Raw genomic sequence first — 25,187 nt, 5'->3', positions numbered from 1 at the left:
TGGTTACAATGTGCAATGTGTGTAAAATAACAGCTGAAACATAAATGCACACATTTGTCTGCAAACTCATATCACGGCCTCTCAGTGGTCAACAACAATTACACAAGAATGTCAGTCGGTCATTAAAAAATAATTAATTACAGAATACCTTCCGTGCTGGATTTATCAATATGGATTTGTTTAACAAGTCTCAGAAAAGATGCCTTGGGTAAAGGATGGATTTCACAGCTTCTGAAAGGGGTATGGTAAAACCCAAACCCTCATTCTGATCACAAAATAGTCAAGTCATGAGCATAAAGTTAGGATTTGTCCACAGATTTTTAACTTGTGTAAACTTCTGTCAATCAGCCATAGGGATTAAATTCAGTGACACTTTTAAAATGAGTAACACTGCTTATATTGTGACCATGGCCTCCAAACTCCCACAGGTACTGATCTTAAGGGATCGCATGGTATCTGTGAAGTAACCCCAAAGCACAAAAACCCCATCCAACAACCCACAGGGACCATCGGCTCAGTTAGCAACACTAGGCATTCTGGGACACCCTCAGGTGTTCTTGCTCAAATAGATGTTCAAATATCTTCTGGTGACACAAGAAGGACAAATTTTTATTTTCAAAAGTCAGACGTGATCAGTGCTCTGTATAACACAGAGATATTTACTCAAGTAGTTAATTACATGTCATCTAGGATCCACACAGTGTTACCCAACCTGATCTAATCCCTGTATTCTGCATGGGGAGAGGTATACATACATGAGGTCCTTTTGGTCTGACACAATGGAGACACAATGGAAAAAATTTATCCATCAAGCTCATTCCACAGATAATCAGCTGAACTGAGACCTGGAGAGTTTTGGATTTGTTGTTAAACTGTTTGTTAGGTTCCTCAAATCTTGTCTGATTAAATCTTACAGTACAGTAGACAGACTTATCCTGAGGAAAGAGCTGTCAACGCTACATATTTTAGCTTTTAGTGGTGAACTGAGACCAGAATAAGCTTGTTAACAGTTGTACCACCCTCTATCGCTGCATTTTTTTTTTAGCTGCTTGTGCTAAAGTAGCTCCTCTGTAGCTCCCAGCCCAAATCACTGCAACTTGGTTGGCTTTGTTCCCCTCACTTGCTCACATGTTGCCCTTCTTTGTACTAAATTTGGTAGCTACAAACAAAAAAAAAACCATCACTATTAGACGAGTGTAAAAATTGCTCAGATCCAGTCATGATTTCCACCATTGCCTTCAGTAAACCACTTGGCCACATGGATAATCTCCCTGTTTAGTTCCCAAGGTTACAAATTGGTCAGCAGAACCTAGATGGACTTCAAAAACTGGTGCTGGTGAACACATTTAAATAACAACGGCCACAAAGGAAAGCATGGCCATGCTTTAATGCAGCACATCTTTTGATAAGTGCTTTTGTAGCAAGACAAACAATGCTATTCTAATGTACTACTGAGATGTTTTTAATGTGGAGTCTGTTTGAGTTTGCACTTGACAAGGCTTCTAAAAGGTGCAGATATACAGTGTGTGTGTGCGTGGTGGTGGTGGGGGTAAGGTGAGAGAACAGCAGTACAGTAATGGAAATTGCCAAATGCACTCCAGTGGGTTTAATGGTGTTTCCATGTTGTAATGGGCAACATGAATTCAGGCTTTGTGCCCCAGTCCCATTGATGGCAGATTGAACAGGAGAGGAAAGTGGGGCATAAAATAATAGTGTTATTTGTCCTCAATCCTTACATAAAAGGTCTAACTGCAAATAAACAACATTGCTTTGCTGGCTGTTTTGTGCACATAAAAATAAATAAATATATAAATAAAAAACTAAATCTGTACAATCAAATCTCTTGAAATCGGAATGAGAGAGCAAGATACAGAAGAGCTGTGCTGGGGGACTCAAAAGTTCTGCCATAATCTCTTCGGGGGCTTCAAACAGCTGCTTGGATCATGGCAACAATCACACACAACAGAGAAAGTACAAAAAAAGAGACGAGGCTCTGCTCAAATCTCCTAGCAACAACATCTGGCGCTTTCATCACGCTCAAGCACTGGTTGTTCTCAAGTAGCAGATAGAAAGATGAAAAATACAGAGAAGATGAGGGACTCTACCTTAAACTGATTTTATGAGATTGATGGAACCAGTATAACTAGTTGTTTAATTATCTACAAAAAACTCAAGCCTTGACATTTGTGGGTGTTTTGCTTTACAACAAAATGGTAAACATGCCAACTGATAATCTGTTCAAACATAAAGTTTAATTTCATTATTGGCACAAGAGAGAAAGACTGTTATTTTGACTGACAAGTGCTCTGTATGGGCCTTTGTGTGCTAAGCCAGACAGTAAAAACAATTAATCCCCAAAAGTCTCTTCTAACAAATTCTAGCCTTTTATTTTGTTTGGCATAATTTCAAGGGTGCAACATTTCTTTCTGATCCAAATAACTTGAGAAGAAAGCGAAGAACTTAAGAGTTTGACTTGAGAAGCGTTTATTAACAGCGTTATCAGGTAAATGCACAGCATTTGTCATAGTGGTTTGAACAAACACACATAAACCCTCTTTTATCCTTCTAACAGCTCAGTGGATTTTTTTATTTATTACTTAATATATTGGTGTGATAAGGAATTAAGTCGGCAGTCTTGTTCTCACCAAAGAAGATATTTTTTATTATGTTTTCATTAACAAAATTAGACTGTTCAAACATATTTCTTTTCCTTCCTCTTCAATGTTGTGGATGTTGTTTTATTAGCTATGGTACTCTGGTGGGAGTGGGTAACACATGCAGATGTCATAATAAACTAATTCCTAACAGAAAGTAAAATTAGGAAGTTTATGTAGTGTTTTATTAGCAATGTAGACCACCCTGTTTTATAAAGTCATATTTTTCAGGTAACACTTTAAATGTACTTTTTCTAGCTTGGATGAGCCCTGTGGCAAGTTCTTGTAAACAACGTTTCCATTCCCAGATGCAGTAAGTGTCTCCTTGAGCTTATGTCCTCAATTATAAGACATTGTTTTAAGGCTTAGATCTGCACTGTTTATATCCATGACAACAAGCTAGTTGACTTTTCCTGCCTTACGTTTAGTGGTACAACTTATAACAAAAGCCATGTTTACCACTATGTACAATGACCTCTCCTTTTATAAACAGTCTGTAAACACCTGGGAAGTGATGAAATCTGATACTGGACCTTTGGAAGAGAAATGTCTCATTCTTGTTTGATAAAAGATTCCAGCTGCTTAATAATTGTTCTTCTTTGGCATGATGTGCCAAAGTTTTTAGTCAGCAAAAGCTTTGGATTGCAAAGGCTGGTCCATCGCCTGGACTCCTCAAATATACGAAGCCATGCTGTTATTTTAGATGCATGATGTGATTTAGTTCGTCTTGCTGAAAAACGCAAAGTCCTCAATGAAAAAGATTCTGAATGGGAACACGTATTGTACTAAAGCCTTTATATATCTATCAGCAATGATGATGACTTTCCAAATGTGTCATCAGTTCTATATGCACATAACATAATACACCCTGATACCATCAGAAATGTAGGCTATTGAACTGAGCATCCTCTCCTCTTTAGTCAAGGGGATGTAGCATCCATTATGTCCAAAAAGGAATTCAAATTTTGATGTGACTGACAACATGAAAGTTTTTTTTGCATTTCACAAGTCTATATTAAATGGGATTTTTGGCCCAGAGGAAACATATGTTTCTGAATCATATTCATAAATTGCTTCTTCCTTAAGCTTTAACTTGTATTTGTGAATCGTACAGCAAACTGCTCACAGAACATAAGATTTCTGTAAGTGTCCCTGAGCCCCGAGTGATTTACATGACAGAATTATTCTGGTTTATAATGCAGACCTGCCTCAGGGCCTGAAGATCTTAGGCATCAAATGCTGATTTTCATCTACGTCTTTTAAGACTTATTGAGATTCTTGGACTGTTTTGACGATATTATGTTCTGTAGATGACGGGAAATTCAAAATCTTTACTATTTTACTCTGACTAACATTACAACATTGTGGTGACATTGTACCACAATTTACACTTTGTTTACAGCTCTTACTTCTGAGAGACTCTGCCTGTCTGAGGTGCTCTTTGTAAACACAACACGTTAGTTGTCCTATTGTCCTCCAGCTGTTATTGTACCATTTGAGTTTCCAGCCTTTTGTTCAATTGAGAATTCTTGTAGACATCAATTTAAAGAAGAGATAATTTTCTTTAAATATGAAAGAATAAAATGCTTCACTTTCTAAAATTGATACTTTTTTATGTTCTATTGCAAATAAAATGGTTTTTGAGATCTGCATCTTTTCCTTAACATTTTACACAGTCTCATATTTTATTAAACTTTTTTTTTTTTTAAAGGTTTGTTTTTACAAACACAAGACAAAAAGTAAAATTAATAATAAAGTACGTCTTTTTTTTCTTAGGGACAATATAGACTGAAATCCTGCTTGCAATGTTCCCACAGAGTAACACAACACTGAATTCCTCACCTGTAGGAGTAAAAAGATTTTTATTTACTCATTTTTTCCCGTTTAATCAAATTTTCTGCTGTGATGTTGCAATCTTACTTTCACATTTGGATCTTTGTAAGCATGCATGAAAAAAAACAAACAAACAAACAAAAAAGAACAAAAACAAAAAAGGCACTTGCTAGCATGAACTCCTTACAGCACTGGAAATCAAATACTCAACACATAACCTTTATTCTACCAATTTATCAGCAAAACTAATTTAAAAGACAAAGTAATCAAAATTGGATTTAAATGGTCGGCACCATCTCCCAGTCATGGCTCTAAAACTAAGGTACTGCAGAGTATCGTTCAGTAGATTCATCTACACTGGACTGGTCTTATTAAATGATTGTGTGACTTCAACCTGTGGCTTTAAATTGAAATAATATCACTCACTTGAATTCGAATCAACTTCCAATTTAGCACAATTTATTGGGGACACTTCTTTTTCCTTCTAAATTTATCTGTAATTTCTATATGTAGTAAAAATATTACAATTTTTATTTAAATGAACCTCAATTTAATTGTGGAAATACTAAATATGAGGGGCCTTAGTCTTGTGCTGATCTTTATTATTAATGATTACGTAGAGCAATGGGATTATCATAATTTTTTTATATATATATATATATAACTGGGTGGACTGCTGTGAGATACAACCACAAAGAAAATGGCACACACAGAGTTTAAAGTTAATGTGCTTATCTTGTTGGAAAACCTCTAATTTCAGAAAGTTATGGGCGGAATGGCTGATTTTTGCACTGTGACAGGTTAATGATTATACCGCTCTATCTGCCATTCCCCCTTCATTTTACTTTCTGTGTCTTGTTATTTGCTTTGCAGATATCTTGATCCAAGACACCACAAAAAGATCTATGTCCTCCCAAATACACAGCTGAACTCCTTCCATATTTAGAGGTATAAACTTTATTTGATTGTTTTTCTGGTTCACATAACACAAAGCTTTAATATCCAAGAAAAGATTACAAAGACCACAAATTAAATTATACACAATCGTCTGTAAGGATTTCCCTGATTATTGTGTTAAGTTGAATTTAGGATGAATGACAGAAAAGAAAAATTGAGAATAAAATGAATGAAAGTCAGATTAGTGCTGCCTATTTACAAAATAAGAAAAAAACATTTCCATATGCATGTTGCAGCCTGAGGCCCAAAAAATAGGACCAGAGTACATCCAACTTAAAATAAACTCCTTATGCAGTCTGAAGTGAAGCATGCTGGAAACATGTTGTGATTTTAATTGAAAAGTGTGTTTATTTAATCCCTCAGTGCTACACAGGGGGCACCTTTCATGTGGTGGTGTCACTGTAGAGAAAATAACAGTTAATCCCATGCCACAGACTGTGAATCCTAAAGCGATCCTTTCAGTGCTTCGCAACCCACCATCCCCTGACAAAACGTAGTCCCTTCTGGCACCAGCGGATCCCCGGCTGTGACAAACATGGTTTGTGAAAGCCGGGAATAAAAATGAACACCGCTGCAGTTCTTTATCCGCCCCAGGTGAGGAGATGGGGCGGCACTTTGCACAATTTGATCCATGTCGAGCTGTAAGTAGATTAAAAAGATCCATTGATCCTCTCCTCCTTCTGTTTGAATGACACACTGGTGCAATCAATTGAAATGCTGAAAAATCTCCATCATCTGCCGAAGTATGAGTGAACTTTAGAGCCTTCTTCTCTCACTGTCCTTTACATAACTACCATTGGCCTGTAATGTGAACATTCAGAGTTAAAATGAACTGCAATTAACCCGCCTTGAAATTATGAAGATTTTGTAAGCAGCTGTAATAAATCTGAATCCCATCCTAACACGTTTACTTACATTATGTAATATTCACCTTTGCTCTCTTCATTTTAATAGACCAGCTTCTCATATACACGACTGCAACACTTTGCCTCCAAGCATGTCAGTTAACCACTAATAGCAGGGTTTGAACTGAAATGTGTAATGGTGTGAGAAGCTGAAATGTCTTCTGACACTGGTCGCTTGCACACCGCCGCCAACATCATTAAGTAGTTATGAAAGCTGCTGTTATAGATTGGTAGACTTTTGGTAATTACAGAGAGAATATTAAAACCATCTGAGAGTTAACAAGGCACAAATCTCATTGCATTGATCAAAAAATTACCACCACTGTCCACTGGCACTACCAAGTATGAACAGCAGGATTGCTCATTTTGGGCACTGTGATGTTGAAATATCTGATTCATAACTTATTGAAGTGTAACAGCAGCATTAACGAGGCCATTTGCTGGTGTAAATACTGGTAGTTTACAGAGATTTAAGGTATCTTCTCGGGTGTTAACAAAACAAACTTTTGTATCCAGCTGAGCAGGACCTCAACCAGAACAAATCTAACTATCTGAGCCATGTAGTGGTCACTGGACCCAGGACTTTCCGAAGCTTGGTTTTAATTCTGGGGTATCGCTTGTCTTAATGTTGTTGGGCTAAGATTTATCCCATCCACCAATGATGAGAAAAAAAAAAAAACTGGATGAAATTTTCCATTTTTCCATTTCTTTCCCGACTGCTGTGGTGGACTGGATTCTTAAAATGCCTTTTATAATTGTATCCATTTCTAACTGGTCGACCACCAGTGGTGCAGCTGCTACACAATCTATCATAGCCATCCACTACTCTGCTCGTAGTGGCTTTTCTGGCAGGAGTGATAAACCCTGCTGTTCTGATCAGGAAAATCCAGACAGTTTGCTGTGTTGGTAGACCTGATCCACATTGGGAAGGTGAGCAGCAGGGACATTGTGGAGACGAGCTGGTTGCCTGACACCTGATGGAAGATTAAATGATTTGGGGACTGCTGACAAACACTTTGCTGCTTTTTTTTATCCTTTTTCTACCTGAGTATAGACAGTAGTAGGAGGTACTTAAATCCTCTTTCCTGCACAAACTTTTTTTTTTAACCTTAGCAATAAAAGAGTAAACTTTTCACTTACATTATGTTGACTAACCTAATAAATTCTAATCACTGAGATCTTATTGAAGATCACTGAACACCCATTAAAACTGCATTCAGCTCCCAATTAAAAACTGCAATTAAATGCTTCTTTTAAAAGCATATGAGACAATAAATGATTAAAATAACAATGAAAGTAATCAAAAAGCTTACTAAGCTCCTGTAGTTGTTTGAGTTGAATGATTTCCGCCTGTCCCTCCTCATCTCCTGAGCTGTAGTGCAGGGCAGAGCCTTCCAGCATAAACCAGCCCATCCTCCAGTGGTACAGGTCGTGGCCTTCTTTGTAGTGGAGTCTGCCAATCAATTCACTGTCTTTCCGAACCAGACCCTCAACTTTAAACGGAATGAAGTGCTGCCAGTGAGACACAAACAAAAAAGAGAATTGGATAACAAGAACTTCTAGGATTAACAATGTAAAACTTTTTTTTGGAGTAAGCCATCAAAAAGCAAGAGGAATGCAAACAGAAAGCAGGTGCAACCTTCTTTGCTAAGTTTCTGCTCCCTTGTGAAAGTATTTCTACTGTTAAGCTCTATCTGGTCATTGTTCTGTGATTCGAATTGAAAGCCTCTGGTACAGATGGAGAAACATATGGGCTAATGATGCAACACCTTTCACTAGAAATCACTTGGTTGCCTGGGACTAAAAAGATAAAGGATAAAATGAGGGCATATTTTCATCAGGTATTATTACAAGATCCTGTCAGCATGCAGAGAGAGACAGCAAAGCCACTTGTCTTAGTGAAAGATGTGCAGGCAGCATGGGGCTCAGTGAGGACATAAAGTGGCTGAGTGAATGGAAAAGTGTGAGACAGATGTGCTGTGGTTCTGCAGCATGTTCACACAGTTTCTTCTTTTTACTTTTAAGTAAAAAAATAAACTTAGAAAAGAAGCAAAGAAATGTGTGCTTTGTGTGGTGTGCTCAGTGCGAAGTGTGTCACCTTTGTCAGCGCCTGGATCCAGCCATGCTGTGTATTCTGTGTTTCAGCTCCAACAATCAGCACTCGCTCTGTCTGCAGGTACAGCTCAACGGTGAACATGGCTCTGCCAAAGACACAAAGCTCAACATTACATACAATATACGGGATTTAAAATGCTCCCAGAAATGCAGAAAGGCAGCAGAAACGTCCAAAATAATCTAGGTTTCTGCACAAGGTGAAAACAAAACAAACAGGTTAAATCCGTCTGATTCAGTGAGTGATGAAATAGGGCAAAGCTGCTTTTGTAAATGTCCATATTCATTCTGCTGCATTCACACAATGCAGCAAAAAGGCAGTAAAGTTAGCTAGTTAAATATCCAACTTTTTTAATATGACAAACTCATGTACATTTCAGCTCATCAAAGGCACAGGTGTAGTTTGTTACATAGGGTTTTCTTGCATTAAATGGCCAAACAAAACATGTTTGTAAATGAGCATGACCAACACAAGAGCTGTAAATGGATTACTACATAAAATGTAGTGTAGCCATCACTGAGGTTACCACAACAAATTAGCACAAACAAATTAGACCGCTCTAGCAACTATTTCAAATAGGCGACTAATGACAAATCTAGCAACTTTTTCTGGTGTTACTGGAGCCTTTTGGAGACTGACGAGAAAGCTTATATAGTTTACTTCTCAATGAGCTGCGAGCGCTGCTGCAGGATCCTCCCCCATCCATTAGCGCTCACAGCTGCAGTCAAAGCAGAAGATGTTCACCTCTGCTCCATGACCAGACTGAAAATAAAACTCGCAAAGCTGCTGCTGGCTGATCCCACCCTGGCTTGCCATCAGATATGAATGCCTATTAATACAGAGTCTGGATGAAAACATTAAAAAAGTTAAAAGTACTGTAGCAGGGGCGGTGTGTATCACAACTGGTTGAGCAGATGCTCCATGTACAGAGGTTACAGCTCCTCAATGCAGCAGGCCCAGGTTCGGGTCCCTGCTCTCTCTGACCCACCTTTACCTGTAGTACTGTAACATGGTGTAGACTCAGAGAACAGAGTCTACACAGTCGGAGCTGTTAGTTAAAATACTTAAAATGACACTTTAATTTTATGTTTGTTCATTTTTGGGCGGGGATATTTTCTTTTACTTTTTCTACTGTTTTGAATTTAAATGCAATTAAATGCATTTTTCAAGACATTACTACAGTTTGAGTTTACAATATTAATGTCTGTGTCTATTATATGATTTAGCCGTCCACCAAAATCAATTTAAATGAAAAAAAAAAAAGTTGCTTTTTGGTTTTATATATATATATATATATATATATATATATATATATATATATATATATATATATATATATATATATATATATATATATATATATATAAAACCAAATATTGTAACCAAAAAATTTGCTATTAATCTGTTCTAGTTTTTTACATCCTTTCTCTGCCTATTATTTCCTCTGTGGAGGTAAACAGGACAGAGTAATGCTACGTTAATGACCTGCTCACACTGCCAAACTCTGCTCTCCTTCTTGCTGTTTGCTACAGTGAGGGCAGCTCTAAATACTTCAGCAATGGGTGTTTAAGGTGATGTGTCACCCAGGTCACAGCAGCTCTGAGTTGCTCTCTTCTCACACGTATCATGGGAACAAGCAAGATATGGGTGTTTGCGTGCCCTCACACGATCCCACCCTCCGTTCTCCTCACCCCCTATACACCACCCTCCTCTTTCAATGCTGGCAGGTGTGCAGGAGCTTGTTAGAGGAGGTCCCACAGGGAAAGAGTGTCGGAGGAGTACATTGTTGTTCTTGGCAAATCCATCAGTAAAGAAAGACCTGGAGGAATGAGAGATGAACACTGCAATATATGAGTCGCAGAGGGAGGTAGGAAAGTTGTGGCAAAGGTAAGGAAGAGATGGCAAGCTGACAGCAGTGGAATATATGGCCAAGACCACAAAGGCCATTTTTATTTACATTTGTCCGGTTTTAATTTACTCATCTTTCTCTTTTACTCATATCTTTCCATTTCCTTTCCTTTATGTCCCATATAGCCCTCAAAACTGAAAGTGTGTTTTAGGTGTAGCACATTGACATGCTGAATTCAATGACTTAATTGGACCGTGCAGCTGTTTTAAAACATAAAAGAAGGAAAAGTAGTTTGGTTGACAATGCACGAGCATGACAAGCAGCAGAGATATAAGACAGATTACACTTTAAAAAAAAAAAAAAAAAAACCCTGAAAGCCATGTTTTTAAAATAGCAAAAAAGAAAAAGAAAACACTAAACAAAAACATTGAAGCTACCAGTTCATAGTTTTATTTTGTAGGTCAATATGTAACAAGTCTACATGCTTTAAAGCAATACTACATACATTTCTGGCCATTAAACTTTGCTATTCTGACTCAGTTTGATGGCACACTGACATTCACTATGTACATCCCTAGAGTTGAGTCACAGTGCTGAGAAACCACACTTCACAACTGTGTGTTGCAACTTGGAGCACCACGTAATAACTGTGTTTTTGTTATGGAACCACATCACATGCCGCCACCTGGATATCAACAGACTGGCTGTTTTGGACCCAGTAGTCACTGAGGCAAAGGGTCAGAAAATGCTCTCTTTTACACTCTTGCTTAGCTAAAGTGGGCATTAGTGTAAACTAAATATAAATTGAAATAATTATTGAGAAATCATTAAAAATATACCTAAAAGCATGACAGTAGATAGTAAACAGCCATCCACCCTTAGTGGCATCCAGACAGCATCCTTCACTCGCTCATACCACCTCAACTGGCTCCATTTGATCAAAGAGGCAGCAGCTTTCCTTTAAACCTCCTAGAACGACTGAGCCAAAGGTGACACCTTTTGAAGAAAGCTTATTTCCCTTATTTTTCTCTGCAGTCTTATTCTCTCAATCACTACCCACAGCTCACGGCCTTAGGTGAGGGCAGCAACATAGATCAACCTGTAAACTGACAGTTTCAACTTTTGGCTCTGCTCTCGCTTTACCACGACAGACCTGTGATGGTCTGTTGCACCAATCAGCCTGTCAACCCTCAGCTCCACTCTTTCCTTGTTTATGAACACGACAAATACCTTAACATATCTTCTTGAGGCAACAGTCTGTCAAACTCATTTATTTGGATCACATTTGAATTTCAATTTACAGTACACTTTTAGTTAAATAGTTTTACAAAGATAGGCTCGAAGTGCTCTCTGTACCTGTACATACAAACTCTTTGAGCTTTGCTTCTTTCTCTTAATAGTTTAGCTACAACTAAAGAAAATGAGATTTGCTGCATTCACAACCACAGAAAGAGCAATTAATTAAGTGAAATATGAGTTTCATGGAAAAGCTTATTGCAAAGTTATCTACATATGAGGTATTTTAATTACACCATAAGCTTTTAAGTAATTTTCATTCTTTAGCCCTCTTTTAGGAATATAACCCATCTAAATTACAAAGACCCCACCAAGGAGTCTTTAAAAAGTCCTTTTTGTATGGCTGTGACTAAGAGAAGAGAATGACGGAAAAGAGAGTGGTAAATGGAGAAGTGGTGGGAAAAGCAGCCAAAAAGATTGTAAAGAAAACCAGGAAAAAACAGAGGAAAGGGAGCTTCTTTTCAGGATTGTTCAATGGATCTGAAGGACAAAACTGACTTACAATTATTCCTGTTCAAACAGGCAGAAAAAGTCCCTGGAAAATCTCAACTTATCACCAGCCACCATACTCGCTTTGCATTAATTCCTTGGGAGTGGGTTTGTAATATTCATGTAACTTTAGCAAACGTATGTTTCCGGCCGCTCTATAATTCACGGTGTCCTCTGCCACGGTGAAATTACCCAGATGCCGTGTTTAATGGAAGCGACACCTACGGCCTCCTGTAGCGCGGTGATAGGCTGCTGGTGGGAGTGTGTCATCTGCATGCATTAATATTCATGAGCGGAAGACAGTCAAGAGGTGAGACGTCCCCGCACTCTCGGTGCTCAGGCATGCTAGGCATGATGGGAATGCTGGAAGTTTCAGAAGTGAGATGGAGTGAGGCAGAGTTTAATCTAGTGAAACGCATGGCCATTAAGAGTGTTAGCGACAGAGAAATAATAGCCTTTCTCAGGGTGACGCTGTGACCTGTAACTGGTATGTGTGCAGCAAGCTAAAAATGGAGCTGCTTTGTAGTGACTGCGCGCCCAGTGTTACTGTACCTGTCATGGCTGTGTGTGTGTTTTCTTTTTTTTTTTTTTTTGCCTAGTTCATCAGACAGACCATAGTTTATATTGCCAGACGTGTTTCTTATTAGGAGTTTAGATGCCATTTACAAATAAATGAACTGTTTCCTCTTTGTGACATCTGCTGCGATCATTAAAGTCTTGTTTTCTGCTTTAATCATGAACCGTTATCAGACTTCATGCTTTGAAACTGCAGCACACACAAACAAAGAAAGACACACAAGAAAAATCGATGCATCTGTTTCTTCTTTGTGTGTTTCCATCACCTCTAGAAATAAGGAAAAGTTTGTTGTCAGAGTAACTTTTTTAACTGAATCATAATCTAACAGCAAAGGGGTGGAGACCGTAAAGTTAACACAGGAAATGGCGGTTAAAGCTGCACTATTGCCAGCAAAGTAAACTGAAAATATAGCTCTCATAAAGCTCTGATGGTTCTGTTAAAGTGAATGATGCTCTGTCTGAGATTATGTTAACAAGACATATGATGAGGAGGAACAAGTGCGTCAGAAATCTGTGTTTACAAGCTTGTGTGTGTTTATGTCAAACCAGGATGGCATTACATGTGCAGTAAATCGTTATTCAGCCAATCAAAGAAATAAATCACAAAGGAGGCTTTTGTTTCATGTGTAGTATAGGTGTCCTTACAGCAGGTTAAATCATGATTTAGTGAAGGGGATGTATATGAAGCTTTTTAAAGGGGCTTTTATCAGAGCTGTTTGAAAAACTGGGTTCCAATTAGAGCCCCCTTACCTGGCTGATTTCCTACAAAATGTAATTTATCAGTAGAGATTGGATGTATTGGTTCTTAAGCCACAGTAAATCCCATTTTAGTGATTTTGAACGTGTAATTTCCACGTTTTAATTCAAATAAATTGAGAAAAGTATGTGTATGTGTGAGAACTCTTACCCAGCTCCAGTCATTGTCTCCGAGTTGTTGACAGCCAGGCTGACCACTTCGCTGATGTCCACTCTCCCCATGGCTGAGGGGCTTCGCTCGCTCTCATAGTAACTCAGGAAGCCGCCCTCCAACGTACACCAACGACGCGCCATGTCTAAAACACACATACATCCAAGCATTATTTAAAACAGCACTGTGTATGAGGACAGATGAGCTGAAGTATTCACAGGATACATGTTTGTAATAATGTTTAAAAATCAGTGCATCACAAACAAAATAATGTAATTGCAATAAACAGCTAGCACGCAAGCTCTTTTTTTTAGCTTTTTGATTGTAAACTGTCTCTACTTAAATACTGCATTATTTTATTCATTCACTGATTCAGATTTAGGAAAGATTATGTTCTCAACTAAGTTCCCATTGTTGCCAAGTGCAATGACAAGGAAATGGAAAATTTCATTTCGGTGGCTCATGGACTTAAAGGAAAACCTGAAGGGTGAAACATTTATCAAAACCTTTTCATCTGTTTATTTACTGCAATGGTAAGCCCACGTGTCTCAGCCAGGAGCAGCCTACTGAATGCTACAATGACTTTCCAAAGGTTTTCTAAAAGTCATAGGTGTCCTCATAGCCTGTGTAAGAGGCCCCAAAATGAGAGAATTCTGTCTCCTCGCTCACTTGCTTGCTCCACTTTTTTGCAAATCTGTGAGTCTGAGATCTTTCCCTTTGTGACTTCACAAAAGGAAAGATCTCAGGCTCACCACTGACCTTTTAGAGGGCAGGCTAGCTGAGCCAGCCCTCTAAAATCACTGAGCGGGTGACAGCAAAAGCTGGATCATCTCCCAGAGAGCGGTGTGGCGTAGGCATGGATAGGCACCACTCATGAACATTTAAAGGTTTAGACACAGAAACAGCCCGTTCTCAGTAGAGCTCACTAGAGCTACTTTTGAAATGGCTTAAACAAAGGACCAAGACTGAATTTGGGGTAATACACTTTGAAAACAATGTTGTTGGACCTCTGACACCCATTATGAAATAGTTAAAAAAAATGTACAATATGGGACCTTTAATAAATAACAAGGTTAGGGAGTTAAATAAATGCATGGTGTGTTTAAGTGCTGGTGGAAGGCTGGGTCATCTGGATTTTATAGTTATTTAATATAAAAAACTATGTATGAAATTATCCACCTGTATTAAAAGGCTGATTCTATGTCTTTACAAGAAAACAATTTAAAACAAACTGTCTTGTTTCAGGTGTATATGTATGAAAATTTACAAACCAGTGGTCTGAGACACATCTGGCTGTATTTTGTACCTGTAAAGGTTGCCCAGCCATCCAATTTCGTGGTGGTGTTTTTGTGATCTTGTTTTGTTTTTTTTGTTATTTCTTTTTATCAACAAATGAATTTCAGGTTTAGACACATACTGGTTTCAGTCTCAGACACGTCTGCTTGCCTTGTTTTTGGTGTAATTTCGTACACCTGACATTAATTTAAAACATACTGATCATTAAATGCAGAAGCAGCTATTTTACAGACAACCTGCGTGCCGACCGTCAGCTGCAGCTACACCATCATACAGGAAATGTTACTTCAATTGATGAAAAGAAGTTTAAGTCTGCCTGTTTCATTCAGTGTAACTAATGTTTAAGATTCTTTGCTGGGTGTAAATGTCTTTACCCAGACCCCCTGATTTTGTACAACTATGGACAACTCAAAGGGTCCTTAGGTTTTGGCATGCAATCTTTACAGTATGATTGTATACACTAAGCTAAAAGCTTATTTTCTTGTATTTACAAATACATGTGCCTGTTTTAGTCTTGTGCTAACTTAAGCTATAATGTTAGCATTGCTAACAGACGCCAAAAGCTTCTGATCTTACCAGACCAAAACCGCAGGACGTACCAATATTTATTGCTTCATGGTTTCAACACAAACTAAAACAGTTATGAAGGTGTACTTACAAGAGCCGCCTCTCACACTATGCTAATCTGATGTTAACTTTAGACACTTTCTACTTTTGCCCTTTCCATATGCTACAGCTACTGGAAAAAATGTAGAGGCATACATTTGCATACTGATCAAATTTTACAAACCGACTATTGTTTGTAGAGTCAAAAAAAGGCAATTAATTAGAGCCTGCAATTTTAGCGATTGGTTTGGAACAATTAGACCCACTCCAATCTATTTAACAGCGTTAATGACTCTCTGCAAGCTGGGACAGTGTTACTGAGAAATCGTTTAAAAGTTCAGAGATAAGTCCATGTGTTTCAGCTTACACACTGTACTGTATCTGGCAGATGAGTATCATAGGTTTCTCTCTCATTTTTCTTCTTTTATTTTTAGAGTGCTTAACCCTTAAACTGAAATATTTTTATGCAAAGCCAATTTGTTAAAATCCCACTTTCTGAAGGGCAGAATTTCAAGTTATCATATCAGAGGGAATACATGAAAGAAAAAAAAAAAAAAAAAAAAACTTGTTTGGACTTGCTTGTATGTTTGGACATACATACACAAGCATGCACACAAAATTAAAGCTGTTTAGGGACACCAAGTAGCAGGCAGATTTCAATCAGCAAACATCATCTCAGCGGAAAAGCTGGAAAACACACAACATTGTCTTTCATGACTGTCTGACTGTGTGATTTACATAGCCAATGAGCACGAAGTTCATAAAAACATACCTAATTTTGGATTTTCAAAGTCACCGTGCCATCTGCTTTTTTGTTCTGCAACAAACACACGCGCACCAACAGCTTCCCAGCCCACACCCCCTGCCGTTCGCAACTCCAAAGTTCCCACTGCATTCATCTCATGAATATGCTAATTGTGCATTCCTCTGCCAACTGTGTGTGATGTTTCAGAAGGAACAGATATAGTACCAATAAAAAGGAAGTGTCTACAACTGGATGTTAAAAGAAAAAGGATGTGATAAGGATGAAAAAGGAGGATGTCAGTTTTGCTCTAGTCACCCTCGTGCTGCCACTCTGCGGCTTTTTATGACTATGTGTTCTCGGTTTATAAAAGAAAAAATAATAATCATTTGGACACGATTCTGCAAACTGCTTGAAAACTGCAAAAAATAGCTAGTATTTAGTTTCTCACTTGGCATTTAAAACACATTCTCCTTCTGACCCTACTTCACTTCAAGAAAAAGATTATTCCTGCAGCTGCAGATTCATCATCTCTATTTAAAATCCACCATACATGAAGACGTCTTTTTTATGTGAGTGGATACAGCAAAGCAGACAAAGTGTGGTATTTAAAGCCATTACCACTTTGGTCTATCTGGCAGGATACTGTGTTGTCTTGGTGACGCAAGTGATGGAAATACACTTTGCTTTGGTTTCAAACGTGTCTAAATCACTAAGGGTTTGGAGAAAATGTCATGTCCATCATATTTAATAGAAGATGGTAAAGTTCTTGTGTTGTGTTACGTTTCTCTTTAACTTTGCCTTCTTTCTCTCTTCCACCCCTCTAATTGGGTAATAACTGAACAGTTTTCCTTTCTTTCCTAAAGTCTGTTACTATGAAAAGCAGCTGGAAAACTCAACAACAGCAAAAAACAAAACTAATTTTATCTCAGTTGTGTTACATAACATGCAAACATGAAGCTTGTTTGAGACTTGCTGCTTTTTTATGACCTGGTCATGATTTAACAAATAGCTAAATTATGTCTTGCTCCAAATTTCCTCATATCAAAATTCCAGACTCAGTCTTTAGATTCCTCACTTGTTTTCATGCACTCGTTGACTTGAATACAAATAATAACTGTAGATGGTAATTGAATGATTTTGAAATTCAGTAGTAAACATGGATGTTATGTGTTAAGCTAAGATGCAGACCTCTGGTTCTAGGTCCTGATCAATCGCCATAAAAATCAATGTATGATGTCATTTCCATAGAAAAGTAACATATCTGCCCAGATATCTGCCCTGTTCCCTCATTTTTTATTTTTTATTTTGCTTATTTGCTCTTTTATGCCATTATTCCCAGTTTTCCTTGCATGTTAAAACTCTCCAAAGTGCAACTCAGCTAGAGCGTGCATGCTCATCAACCTCAACCATTTAAAAAAAATAATACCTGGCTATTACAGTGTGGGAGTGTATGGGTATTTAGTATGAGAAGAATGGATATAATAATAAGCTAGCACAAGCCATGAGAAGATGCCAGCCAAGGACAGTAGCAGCAGGCAATGCAATACATTTCTATAGCACATTAAATCAACTTAATGAGCTGTAGATGGCTGCTTCCCAGGCTAAATGAACAAATGCTAGCCATGACAGTTGCCATGACTGGGGTCTGCTGAGTCAGCAAGTGCTAGCTAAAATGCCCCTGTGCAGGACCGAATGAGCATCCAAGCAAGCAACAGCAGCCAGTGGCGCTCAGGTGAAATCAAGGCTGCTCCCTGGGCTGCTCACCCACTCAACCCTTTCCAGATGAACAGCATTTCCTTCCCAGGCAGAATGAGTAAGAGCTGGTGAAATGTGAAATCGCAAACTACCATAACATGTTTCTTAAAAGGTAAAACTTGGCTAGAAAAAGAAGGCGGATTGTCATTTATGAGAAAAACAAGTTGATGATTTCTTGTTTTCTCAATTAGTTTCTGCTCTTAATTGGTAAATGTTTATTTTATGAAACTTTGGTTGCATTATTCTGCTTTATAGCAAGATAAAGTGCGAATTTGTAGGCTAAGGCAAATTTATTTGTATAGCACATTTCATGTACAAGACAATGATTGTACAGCACCATTTAACAAAAGCAAAAGATTTTTAATCTGAATTGTGAATTATGTTACTTAATACACAATTTTCTTCTTTTTCCTTTTTTAACCAGTGTTGCAACAAGGCCAACATTTTTTTTCCCTGTCAAAGTTGTTATTGAAATATTTAGATGGACTGGACGAAATTTCATTAAAGAAAGTTAATGTTCACCAGAAGCTGAACTCAAATCCACTGACTTTTCCTCAGCCATAAGGACATTTCCACTTCTGTATGAACGGTCTCAACAACGGCTGGATGAATTAAGCTGATTTTCAATCTAAAGTCAAATTTCCAATTTGTCCAAAACACCATTCAATAAAATAAACTGCCTCAGCAAACTCATTCTGTAGGAATATTCTTAGTTGCCAAGGTTAAGTCAACAAAAGTTGACGAGTCTTCCCTCATACATGTATTTAAATGAAGCAGTCTGGAGCTAAATAAAAGGTAATAAATGAAAACCCAAAGGGGAAGCTGAAATGAGTCCTTACTTCAGCCACACATATTTCTTATTTAAGCATTTTTATTTAGCAACTTATAAGATAATTTGTCTTCAATGAAAGATTACAAAAAAAAATTCAAATTACTCTGAAGAAATCTTGCGCAAAGTATTGTGCAAGAAATTACAATGTCCAAAAAGGTTTGTAACGTTTGTTGCCTTAGGTCCTAAAGTTACAGGGCTGAATGCTATAAAAGCTAAAATATCTAACTTTTATGGAGGTATACAGTACCAGACGTTTGGACACACTTTCTCATTAAATCTAATGGGAAAGTGTGTCCAAACGTTTGCATTGAAATGCCTTGAATAAACTACATTTAACATCATCATGTTTTTTAGAGGTTTTTCCCAGTTTGAGGACAGATACACTGAAAATCCCACTAATCATCTGGAAACAAATCGGTGTGAGATCAAGGATCAGATGATATAGATCTAATATGTCAAATCATTTGACCCGTTTAATGTGTGGTGGCTTTATTTAAATTAAAATAATAATGGTTACTGTTTGTGTGTGGACATGAAGTTTGCTTACTGTAAGCAACAACAAGATGGATAAATGCAGACTAGCTCACTGAGTTTGATACAACTGAATTAAATTAGTACTGAACTTCTTTCAAAACTGTGGGAAAAGTTCCTTCCAATCACAGCAGTGAATTCCTCTGAATCCCTCTAAGACATTTCACTAGGCAACTGGCTTCATCAGGAATCAGCACATTGCCCAAAGATGCGCATCCTTCTGTCGTCTTTGTTTGTAGTTCAGCATTTCCTTAGCGGGTGGGATACCACTAGCTTTTACACAAGCGTAGTATGGCGAACAATGGTGCTTGATTTACAATCAGGCAGCTGCGTCCATTGCCAGCTGTTCCCCCACACACAGCAACGGCCCCGTGGCCCAGCCGTTCTCCATGGGGGTCCGCAACCAGCCGCCAGAGACAACGCTAGCGGAAGCCAACCGTGCTGCATGCCGCAACCACATAAATTGGGCCAATTAGCTTGTACGCCAAGAGAGCTCACTGCATAGTATTTTCCAGAGGAAGGAAAGCCTCCAGATCTACAGTGTGGAACTTCTATCTCTCTTTCTATGCTTTTTTTTCCCCTTTGAGCGATTCGTTAAAAAAGGGGCTAAATGCTCCAAGTGTGGAAGATGAGCAGGTTGATTAGACAAATTGAGCCAATGTGGCAGTTAAATGTTTCATTGTCTACCCGCCAAATGGATCACGTTAGAGAATAACATTTTTCAATAAAGTTTTCATTCTGGATTGGGATTCAGCTTTAACTCTCAACAAAGGATATTCCCAATGTCCCATTAAACTTTTTTTTTTTTTAAATCGACAGCTCACAGACATTCATTGCAGCACGCATCAAAATAGCAGGCTGTGCCTCTTTCTGCTGAACCTTCCTTCAATAACTCTCCCACATCCAGCTTTTTCACCAATCTTCTGCCTATCTTGCCATCAGACTAAAATATCTGGGATGAAGACATCTGGTGGACAGCTTGTCAGGGGAGCTGGAAATGGAAATCGAGAAACTGAAGGGATCTGAACGATCTGTCTGTGCCAGAATTAGAGTCCACTTCATTACAGGGAGGGATGGACAGATACAGCATACGGTAAGGTTTTAAAAAACACTATATGCCATCTATTTCTGGCTTCAGCAGCAGCACAACTCGCTTATTTAAGTAATCGCTAGAAAATGGATATTTGATTAAGACAAACTGCTTAATAGGCTTTGTGTACTCCTTATGAAATATTAAACAAAGCAGCATGAACGTGATTATTTCAGTAATTTAACATTGATTGATGAGAAAGATTTCAACAAACAAAAAAAAAAACACAAAAGAAGATTTGGTTTGTATTAAAAAGCTGAGTCCAACTTGGAAAAGAAAGTAATTGGGCTCAGTAAAACATAATTTAACTTCTCCCTCCTTTCTCCATCCTCTCGCTCTGTTCTAGTTGTGCGTTTCTGTTTCAGGCAAAACGCAGAGAGCTGCTGATGAGGAAAAGCCTAAACTAATCAGAAATTAGGGGTGCCATTTCCCTGCTGCCACTCACCATTTCAGACAGCAACTGCCTACTGTCTCCCTTTTCCTTCCAAGACTCACAGAGAGACACAGATGCCCACAAAAAGCAATAACACACTTTTGAATATAGGAGCAGCATGACTCACTCCTCTGCCCATTCAAGGGAGAGGACTTAATATATGCTGGAGACGACCATCTCCACCGGATATGGCGTGGAGCTCCACATATCATATGCTTTCAAAAAATAAATAAATAAATAAATAAAACAAGGTTTATTGTTTTTTCTACCTTCAACTAAATTACAAACCAAATCCAAACTGAGAATATAGTGTCAAAATGCTATGTCCCACTATTACTATAGCTTCTATAAGGAAGAGCACAAAAGCCTATTATAGGTGTCTACACATTAAAAAAAAAAAAGAAAACAAGTTTAAGACACTGTAGCATAGTGCTTTTATTAAGCCCTGAGCACAAGCTATGAATTATTAAGAATTCAGGCACATCTAACCATTAGCCTGGGAGCGAAAGGCATCCTGTTGTACATTCAAAAATACCTCATCTCCCTGTGCTCACAGTTCTGACAGCGCTTCCTTTTTGATTGAAGAAGTTGGAACACGTTGAGTTTTAAACCCAACCTCACTGAATTTTTGAGCAGCTGCAGTTAAAGAGCCACTAATGCATAAAAACAGAGGAAATAAAGTGTTTATTAGCTGAATCTTATATGAGGATGGGTAATTTCAGTAGGCTGTGGTTACTAAAAGGGTCTTTATCAACACAGTCACTTATAGCATTACTCTGAAATACAAACCACAGGCGTATAGATGGAAAGTAAACGGCTCATTTACTGTTAGAAATTTAAAGGGTGCAGGAATAAATGGTTATGTTTAGTGGTAGAAAATTAGCTCTCAAACTGCAGTTAACTTTGCAAAATGTTTCAGTGTTTCTCTGCTCAAAGTTTGTTTAGAAATCCTCCCAAAACTTCCCCATCTTACTGATGTTAGGCCTGTTTTTTTCTGGATAAATGCTCAGACAGACCGTCTCTACATGCACCAAACATTTGTCAAACATCAAAGCAGGGCTAAAGAAATGTGGGTTAATATCCAAGTTATAGTAAGAAAGTCAGAGCAGCATAACTTAAAATGAATGTTGAACTGTGATTGCTAAATGGAAAAAATAACTGTTTACTGAAATGTTCAATAACTTTATGAGACGAAGTCTAATTATACGCTGTTTTACAAACTCATTCCGACAAATGCAAAGGGGAAATGTCATGTATTTATTTTAGAAATGGTAATTCTACAGAATTTATCAAATTTTTAATTTAAAATAGCTGCAATTTTAATCATTTGAGCTAAACATGAATGAATTCCTTTAAAACTCACACAGAAAACATTGTCATAAAACAAGAAAATGCACTGTGCAAAATTAACAAGACGCTTTATTATAGTTATGTGTTTTAATTAAAAAAGTAATTAATATTTGTCTCATAATTAGCAGCTTTTCAGATACATTTACTAATTTCTATCATTTGACCAATGAAACACAAAGATGGCATACTTCTATTTGTTTTTGTGAGTACATGATAACACAAGAGTTGAAGAAAAAAACAAACAAAAACTAAGAATTAAATTTCAATATAGTGGAACTAGTTATTTAAATGTAACATAAATTGTTATTATTATTTTTTTTTTGTAAAGATAATGAGATTTTCAAGAGATACTCAGATAACATTTCTCTCCAGCTCCTGTGAGAGGCAATTTTCCAGACCTCAGCTCTGTTCATTAGCCAGCATGAACAACCAATGAGGGCTGAGGGTGACTGGGGTGATGAAAACAGAGATGGATGTCTTGCTCAACATGAATGAGACTCTGCTTATTCAAGTGGCAGCTACTGTTTTTCTCCTCCATCCCCCTTTTTCTTATCCCACTCCTCCACCTTCCAAATAACCCCCATCCCCAGAGGCAGTGCCCAAAGCCGGCTCCTTCTCCTAATTACCCATGGGCCCCCGCAAGTGCGCCAGCTGTTTGGAGAAGTGGGACCACTGCAGAGAAGGAGGTGCAGCAGCAACTAAGAGTCGGGTGGGAAACTTGCAGGCTGATTAAAAGTTTTAAACTGTCTTGGAGGACAAAGGAAGAGGAATTCTGAAGTTTGGGAGGAAGCATTTTAGGTATATTTTGCAGAGAACGGCACCAAAGTTGCTCAGTTAAGTCTTTTTTTTTTTTTTTTTTTTTTTTAGTTGACCATTGACCATGACTTGACCGGTGCCTCCATCGAGTATTCACAGCTCAGTCATCTAACATATATCTGTCTGACAAGGACTCCCAGACGACCATGCAAAATGCTTTTGAAAGACACGTGCATTGATCGTTTTGACTGGACTGTTTGCTGTAAGGATTAAACGATTGGCAGTTTGACAACTGACAGGCTGACACTGATTGATCGATCAGCGCTTAACTGGAGGAGACCTCTGACAAACATGCGGCTTAAATTGCTTACAAATGGATTGACGGATTGATTGGCCTTGCCAGGGCTTTGCAAAATGGCTTCTATACTCACCGTCTCTTCCGCGCCGATCCAAAGTTGCCTTGGCAGGGCCAGAGGAGACGTAGAGGAAGCCGTCCATGAAGAGGGAAGCATCAGACAGCGAGGTGTTGTCCGACCACTGCTCTAATCTGGGGAAATCTACAAGGAGACCAGACAGCAGGAGATGAGCGAAGAAATGGCGTTACCTATGATTTACGTTTACCCTTAACCTGCTTAATGAGTAGTGGTGTTTGACCTTAATTTCCATGTCCCCATTTTTCTTTTGATTTGAAATATTTTTTCGTCTAAGCCTGACCTTCCAAATTTCCCTGCACTCAAGAAGTTTTGAAGGGTTTGTCATTTTTAAAATCATGAAAAGCAACGGTTTGAGGGCTCATAGTTAATATTATTTACTGTCAATTGATAAGTGGATGAAAGGAAACTGATCTCCAACAGGATAAAAAGTTTAACACAAAACTTCTCCAACATTTTTAAAAAACTAAAGCATCTTAGGCCTACTTTGCATATTTCTGGAGTTAAAAAAAGAAAGAGGCACCATGCAGAGGTCTGAGATTTGAGCTCTTGGGTAACTTTTGCCAAGACTTCATACCTTATTTAGCTCAAGAGAAGTGTACAAAAGGATTAAAAGAAGACACCTCAGTATCCCTATTGCAAATGTAAAATAGTTTCAGCAAGGTGTAGCAAACTTTGGAGTGTGAAGCTACACCTGCACAAATATGACATTCACAGAGCAGTCATACAAAGAAAAACTTCCTGCACCCTCACGACAAAATTCAGCATCAAAAGGTTGTAAATAAACTTCTAAATGAGCCAGATGCAATTTATAAAAAATTACTTTTGTCCACAAACAGGAAATGCACACTATGATCAGATAAAGTCTTCAATAACAAACTGGCAATCAATTAAAGATGTGGAAATTCTGAGAGAATTACACACAAACATGACAGTCTACCATGTTTCCCACAGGTTCACGGTCTTAAGGACTAATTGTCTGTTTTGACCCTTTTGTTTCATACGTGTAACTTAGATACAGGATGAACAGGGTGTAAATCTTAACCTTAAAATCATCTCTGCCGAAACACATATTCATGAGCTCTGTAGCTGCAACAGGTACCCTATCCATTACAGCATGACAGTGGGAATATGACATATGACAAAATAGCTTTATTTAATCATGTGACTGCTAAACTCAGCTGTGTAGTCATGTTGCATGTACAAACTTATATGTAATGCCCATATGTAATCACTTGTTCCTTATTCCATTTCTGACAGACAGACCAACCAACACATGCAATAACATAACCTCCACCTTGGTGGAGGTTATTAATGATGGTACATTCGGCTTGAAGTTGTCTGTGTAACACCAAAAAAGGATAAATACTCATGTTTCCATTTTCACCTTCTTGGGAAACTTTAAAAACCACATGGGTCTATGCGTGTGGCATCAGAGCATAACTCTACAGTGGACAAAAAGAGTAGCTGCGACATGCCATCATGTAAATCAGCTAATCAACATCAGACTGTTTAATCTTTAAAGAATCTTTAAAGAACATACATTAATCTTAAAAGACAAAGTAGAAACCTGTTCTAGAGAAAAGGGAACCTTAAATGACTTCTGTCATTAATGTGACTTGGCATTGTATAAAAAAACAGATCAAAATAAACTGAACTAATTAGGGTGGTGTGTCTCTTTGGAGGGGTGGGGCAATACCCCCAGTATAAAGGTAGGGAAACACTGGTCTGTAAAAACATGATTGGGATGAAAAACTTTACAGCTCACCAACCTAAATATAAT

The 25,187-nt window shown here is 38.1% G+C and overlaps 1 protein-coding gene across 3 annotated transcripts in view; it reads right to left on the bottom strand.

Annotated features, from left to right (window-relative positions):
- The window catches only part of arap2 (ArfGAP with RhoGAP domain, ankyrin repeat and PH domain 2), a 134,675-nt gene that overhangs the window by 25,909 nt on the left and 83,579 nt on the right, over positions 1-25,187 (bottom strand). For all 3 annotated transcript variants that reach the window (XM_041986600.1, XM_041986599.1, XM_041986598.1), the window contains exons 15-18: positions 23,405-23,530; positions 13,580-13,724; positions 8,448-8,550; positions 7,663-7,861 (exon numbers count right to left, since the gene is read on the bottom strand). In XM_041986600.1, the coding sequence (XP_041842534.1) occupies positions 7,663-7,861; positions 8,448-8,550; positions 13,580-13,724; positions 23,405-23,530 (573 nt within the window). The remainder of the gene's footprint in view (positions 1-7,662; positions 7,862-8,447; positions 8,551-13,579; positions 13,725-23,404; positions 23,531-25,187) is intronic.

This window comes from Melanotaenia boesemani, chromosome 5 (assembly GCF_017639745.1).
Source record: "Melanotaenia boesemani isolate fMelBoe1 chromosome 5, fMelBoe1.pri, whole genome shotgun sequence".
Classification (NCBI taxonomy): domain Eukaryota; kingdom Metazoa; phylum Chordata; class Actinopteri; order Atheriniformes; family Melanotaeniidae; genus Melanotaenia; species Melanotaenia boesemani.
Note: the sequence above shows the minus strand (reverse complement) of the source record. Positions and strands in the feature narration are given on the sequence as shown.